The sequence below is a fragment of the Pan troglodytes genome, chromosome 17 (assembly GCF_028858775.2).
Source record: "Pan troglodytes isolate AG18354 chromosome 17, NHGRI_mPanTro3-v2.0_pri, whole genome shotgun sequence".
NCBI lineage: Eukaryota > Metazoa > Chordata > Mammalia > Primates > Hominidae > Pan > Pan troglodytes.
Window position 1 is genome coordinate 58,939,503 of NC_072415.2, and position 6,285 is coordinate 58,945,787.

At 54.8% G+C, this 6,285-nt stretch overlaps 1 protein-coding gene across 26 annotated transcripts in view; it reads left to right on the forward strand.

Moving 5' to 3' along the window:
• Positions 1-4,012, forward strand: part of CTIF (cap binding complex dependent translation initiation factor) — a 328,445-nt gene extending 324,433 nt beyond the window's left edge. For 12 of the 26 annotated variants that reach the window (XM_063795662.1, XM_063795665.1, XM_063795660.1 and 9 more), the window contains one exon: positions 157-4,012. In XM_063795662.1, coding sequence (XP_063651732.1) covers positions 157-372 — 216 coding nt within the window. In that variant the 3' untranslated portion in view covers positions 373-4,012. The remainder of the gene's footprint in view (positions 1-156) is intronic. The other 14 variants (XR_010151928.1, XR_010151923.1, XR_010151926.1 and 11 more) reach the window with 4 other exon arrangements.
• The last annotated feature ends 2,273 nt before the right edge of the window (positions 4,013-6,285 follow it).

The window sequence follows — 6,285 nt, forward strand, 5'->3', positions numbered from 1 at the left end:
ACTCTCCCTGTCCTCATTCCAGCTGTGGCACAGGGGCCTGGGCCTGTGTGTCCTTAAGACAACCCAGCTATTTCCTATCCCTGCCCACCTAATCAGGATGGCCAGTGGGCCATTGCGGGGCCCGAGTCCATCCTAACCCCACATCTCTGTCTGCAGCTGCAGAGTACAGGCCGGCTGCTGGAGGAACAGCTGCCTGAGATGATGACAGAGCTCCTGGCCAGCGCACGGGACAAGATGCTGTGCCCCTCGGAGTCCATGCTGACCCGGTCACTGCTCCTAGAGGTCATCGAGCTCCATGCTAACAGCTGGAACCCTCTGACGCCCCCCATCACGCAGTACTACAACAGAACCATCCAGAAACTGACAGCCTGACAGCCAGGGGGCCTGGCGGGCGGCCCACGGGCAGCTGGGGCCCTGGTGCACAGGGCCAGATGGACAGGCGGGAGGACAGGGGTGGCCCTGGCGGGAGAAAGACATGGGGAGGAGGGCAGGCAGAGTCGGTGGCCAGTCTGGAGCCAGACGGGGAAGGGAGCAAATCCCTGAGAGGAGTGCCCCCGCACAAGCCCCCCAGCCCGAGCATGCAAGCTCACACCAATAAGGGAAGCATGTTTCTTTTTCCTGGTGGCCCTGGCCCTCCCCTTCCTCACTCCTGCCTCTCCCCTCCCCATCAGACCCATCCCCCACAGAGCTTTGTGTGAGGGATCTCATCGCTGTGACTCCTCGGAGACCTTGGCAGCCTCGCACGCCGGGGCACCGCTTGGGTCAGAAAGGACCTCGGAAGGCTGAAAAAGTGGGTCGGAGACGGGCTCGCATTGTTCCCGCATGCTGTCAGCCGCAGCCGCCAACTGGCAGCAGGCGACGTGTAGCAGATGTCCGGGAGGACAAAGGCAGGCACGGTCCCCACCAGCCGCCCGTAATTGACGGCCTTTGTCAGCCATGGCAGAGCTGACGCTCCACCTCCCACCTCCAAGTCCTCCTCACTGCAGCCCCCCAGCCTCAGGCCTAGGGGGTCAGGCGCAGCGGGGGAGATGGAGTTTGCAGTTCCACTTGCACTCTTTTGTTTATTGTGTTTTATTTTTCAAAAGTCGGTTGCTTTGAAGTCTCTTTGGTCAATGAAAATGCCCGTGATGTGATCACACAGTCAGCACTGTTGAGGACCCCCGGATTAGTGGGAGATCAAACCCAGCCCCCCTCTAGAAGAAGGATTCTAGCCACAGACAGCTTGCCAGTAGCCAATTAGGGTAATTGGGAACTTCTGCCCCGGCGGGGGTCCCCGCTGGAATCCTGTGTTCCTCGCCACTGGCTTCCAGCGCCTCTGTTTTCTCAAAGGGCTGATACTGTCACCACTGGGACCAAGTTAAACCTGGTCCTGGCCCCAGGGGCCTTGTGGCAAACAGGGCACAGAACGAGACTGGCAAATTAAAACCAAAATTCTAGATGGTGTCTTGTGCTCCACACGCAGGTCTTACTGGGGAAAAGGATGGGAGTGGGGGCTCCCCAGGACTCGATTTTAGCTAATGCGCTGTGTCACTGCCCCAGCTCGGACCTAGAGGCCCAGCCCTCCGTGAGCTCTTGGGAAAGGGGTGAATTCACTGGGTCATGGAAGGGACAGTGGGGTCGCCAGATGAAGCTTCCCAGCCGGGAAACAAGATGGGGGTTTCTTGGCAGGCCCTCGTCCTGGGGAGCAGGCCCTGTTGTTGGCTGGAAAGTGTGGGGTGGAACAGGTGTCCACATAGCTCCATCTCTGGGGGCTGGAGCACACACTTTGATGAGCCCCCCCAGAAATGATGTCAGAGCCTAGCCACTTCCTTATTTGCTCTTTTATTGAGGCCGGGCAGGCCCTGGGTCACTTTGGAGGCCCCTCTTGGTCCACACTGGACTGGCCGGGAGGTGATGGGTGGGGAAGGTTCTCGTGATTGATTGATTGATTCTGAGTCTGAGAGTGGGGAGAGGCTTCCCCAGTTCTCTCCAGCTTTCCCTGCAGCTGCAACCTGCCCTCTGGTCCCAGGTGTGGAGCCTTTGCCTGTCTCTAAAAAGAGCCTGTTGGCGACAAGGTGTAGGGGGCACAAGTTTACCTGAAACAGGTCAGTGGTCTCTCCCAAGAAGCGCACGCCACCTCTGGTCCCTGGCCCTGAACCCTGCCTTCTTCCTCCCTCCACGGTTTCTTCCCAGACTTTCTCAAGCTCCTCCTCACTGCCCTTCCTCCCCAGCCCAGCCTGGGGACACAGATGCCCTGCGGGTAGGAGGCCTTGAGGGAGGAGCCGGGCTGATGCGGGGCTGCTCAGGGCAGGCCCCAGGGCGAGCTTGCCGTGGTGGCCAGGCAGCCTCCACCTGTGCTTCAGTGGCCCCTGCCCCCCTGAAGCATGTGGGGTTTGTCCGCTAGGAGGAGGCAAGGCCCCCGAAGAGAGGAGAGACCTGGGAGTGGGAGCTCAGGTCAGGGAGGAGGCAGGGGAGTGGGGTCTCCTAGACCCAACGGTGAGCTCAGAGCAAGCTTCATGCAGGACGCTCCGAAACACTGTGTGGAGGGGGCTGTGTTGTGGGCACCTTGGGGCCTGATTCTCCTTCCTCCGAACGGGCTCCTTGATGGTCTGGCCACAGGGGCAGCTCCCCATTGGCTGTTTGTTAGGACCAGAGTGTGAAGAAGTGAAATATAAATATGTATACATATATAAATATATTTTTAATTACATGTCGTGTCACGGTGGCTCCAGACATACTGTTTGCCTAGTTTATTCCACTGCTTGAAAGCGCTTCCTAGCCAATCTGAACAAAACACTTTAAGCTGTTTTTCTAAATGCAGGTTGCTGCTCCTTTTTCAGATATGGAAGGAAAACGTTAAAAGACTTTTTTTTTTTTTTAAAGAAACAACAACAGTCAAGCCTAAAATTTGAGACCCCGAGGCAGCTTCCCGAGGGAGACTGCTCAGACAGGAACTACAGGACAGAAGTGGATGCCCCACAGACCCTGGCCCCCAAGTCCATCCCCTCTCTGTGGCATGAGGAAGGCCGCGTCCGAGTTGACCTCTGAATGTATGTGATGAGAGGCAGAGCTGGATATTGCATTTCTAAGGCTTGCATTGCTTTCCCCTCGCCCGCGGTTCTTGGCGCATGGAAGAGGCGGTCCAGCCATCTGATGTTGATCCTGTCTCAGTCTCCCCACTGCCTGTCAGGATGAGTTAGTCATTGTTTTTCTCCAAGGCGGCCTGCTTGCCACAGCCCTGCTCCCCAAGGCCTGGTGGCTTTGCCGAAGCTCTGGGACCGCAGCCCCAGCGAGGCTCCCAACCTCAACCAGACGAGGCCAGGAGCCCTGCCACCCTCCACGGGAGTGTGCACCCTCAGACCCCATTCTCTCTGTTCGTCCTTCCTTGACCAGTCTGTAAACCTTCACTGTTTGTTTGGGGATCGTCCTGTCCATCCATGTAAATGTAAATGTTGGCCGAGTCGGTATTTATTCTGATTTTTATTTTATTCTATTTTATTTTCTCCGAGGGATGAGGGTGGGGGGTGTGGGAAGGGTACCACAGATCAGGCTGGGGCAGCTGTAGGGGCGGGGGCCCAGACAGCCAGGCCGCCACCAGAGCAGCCCCATGGGGTGCCCCAGACACGGGCCTCCAAGAAGCCAAGTCCCAGTCTGTTTCCTGGCATCAGACACCGGCCCATGTTCCTTGTCAGACAGACTCACTCTCAGGCCTGCCTGGGGAGTCGTGTCCCTCAGCTGCAGGGCACTGTGTTGGGAAACCATTGGCTGGGCCTTTGAGGACACAGATCAGGAGAAAGACAACTTTCCTCTGCTCGGAACACTCACTCACACAGAAGGGCTGGCCGCCTCCCTGAGCCGGCTGGGAGTGGACGACAGGACCTACCTCCCCAGAGCAGGGGCCTGGGGCTTCCCGCCAAAGCTGCCGCGGAACCCCGCTAGTGCGACCACCCTCCCTCCGTCGGTATGTCCTGCTTTCCAGCTGAACCCAAACTACAAGTGGGTTTTAAAAAAATAAACACCACCAAAAACAAAATGCCCAGAGTCTGTGCTCTTTGTGTGTTCAGCAAAAGAAACCTTTTCCCCAAGCTCATGTGCCTCAGCTATACTAGCAGGGCCTCCAGGAGCTGGCCCAGGAGATGAGCTGAGGGGAAGATTCTTGCAAGAAGTTGGTCCAGGAGACCATGGGTGAAGGAGACTTACGTCCCCCAAAACTGGGAACTATGACCTATCCAAAGTGACCTGGACCTGTCCAGGATCAAGCCAGTCCTGGACAAAATGGCTTTTGCACTAAAGGTTTGGTTTAACCACCCCCCAAACCTACCCCTTCCCTGGAAATGTCACTGTGGCATTTGGCAATGAGTCATTTCAAGAGGGCTGAGATTTGGGCCCAGTGGCTTTCAAAAGTCAACAGCGAGTGGCTGTCCAGTCCCAGTTGGTCAAATGAGTCTTTCATCAAAGAGTCCCCGAAGGGCCCAGTGATTTCTTTTCCTGTGATGACATGTCTCTTGTTTTGCACAATCCTGTCTATGGCAAGGCACTGGGGACACTGTTTCCTGGTAACGCTCCCCTCTCCTTGGGGATTCTTTCTGGCTAGAACTTGCTGGTCCTTCAGCTCCTTGCAGGGGTCGCACCAGAGCACCAACTCCCTTCCTCCTTCCCTGGCCTGGGTACAATGGCGGCCAGGGCCTCCCAGGAGCCGGGTGAAGGCATGTTGAGATTCGGGCCTTGCCCTTCACTGAGTCACACACCCACCATGACACTGACAGGGACAGCCAGAAGTCCACAGACTGGGTAGAGAGAGAGAACATTTTAATTAAACAATTGAGGTATGTGGCGGGCCAATTTTTTTTTTTTTTTTTTTTTTTTTTTTGAGATGATTGATGGACTCTCGCTCTGTCACCCAGCCTGGAGTGCAATGGCACGATCTCAGCTCATTGCAACCTCTGCTTCCCAGGTTCAAGCAATTTTCCTGCCTCAGCCTCCCAAGTAGCTGGGATTACAGGCACACACCACCACGCCTGGCTAATTTTTTTGTATTTTAGTAGAGGTGGGGTTTCACCATGTTGCCCAGGCCGGTCTTTTGAACTCCTGACCTCAGGCAATCTGCCTGCCTTGGCCTCTGAAAGTGCTGGGATTACAGGCATGAACCACCGCTTCCAGTCCTAATTTTTGTATTTTTAGTAGAGACAAGTTTTCGCCATGTTGGCCAGGCTAGTCTCAAACTCCTGACCTCAAGTGATCCACCCACCTCGGCCTCCCAGGGTGTTGGGATTACAGGCGTGAGCCACCGTGCTAGGCCCAAATTTATTTTTATAAAAATGCAAAGCAGTAGAAGCAGACATTGGAGGTCAAGATGAAAGGTAGGGCGACGATGAGGAACAGAGAGCCTTATCACACCCTGCAAAAGAGAAAGGAGATTTTCCTGGATGGTTTAGTCCTGCTTCCAGAAGGCCCTAAGTTAGTTACTGAATACTACGAGACACAGCATCGAAATAATACATGTTTCAATCCTGATTTCACCACCATCTTTCTGCTGGTAGGCATTCTCTTGTCATTTTAGAGTGTTTACATTTGTACTGGGATGCTCACAGCATAACTTATAAGGGTCTTTTAAGGACCAAGGCAAAGATAGATAGCAGAAAAATAAAGGATTGAGCAGTTGAAATGGGAAAGAAGTGGTCCTGCCTTACTGTTACTGATCTCCCTCATTCCTACAGTTCCGCAGCGGCTTCCTTACACGGTCTCAGCTGGTCCCGTGAAGTAGGCAGATGAGTGTTTTCGATTCCCATTTTATAGATGCGCCAAAGGCTGATCACCAGAAGAGCCAAGGCAAGGGTGAGCCCAGAAAGTGAGCGGGTCCTTCAGACTCCTCATCCCTGCAGCGCCCCAGGGAGCCAGCCAGTCCCACCAGCCAGACAACAGGAGCAGCCAGCTGCCCCTGGGACTCGGCAGGCTGCGGGCAGGCCACATGGGCTTCCCGCTTCATCGGTGGAAACTAGGACCATGATGAAATACCTCAGATCAGGAGATTTCAGTGGAGTGGGCAGAAGGAGCAATGGTGCAGAATTTGGTGCTGTTCTATAAAAGGACCCATTATCATATGTGCAGTGTGTGTTGTTGGATCCCAGTTTCCCCCAGGCCAGTGAGGGGGACCCTGATAGGGGGACATATCAAGCATCAGGGTCAATACCCGAATTGCCTGGGAACATTTTCAAACTACATACTAAAACAGCACACACATACACACCAATATTTTCAGAATTTGGGCCTTAGGGAGCCCCTCTTCTTACTGGTACATGTGTGCTA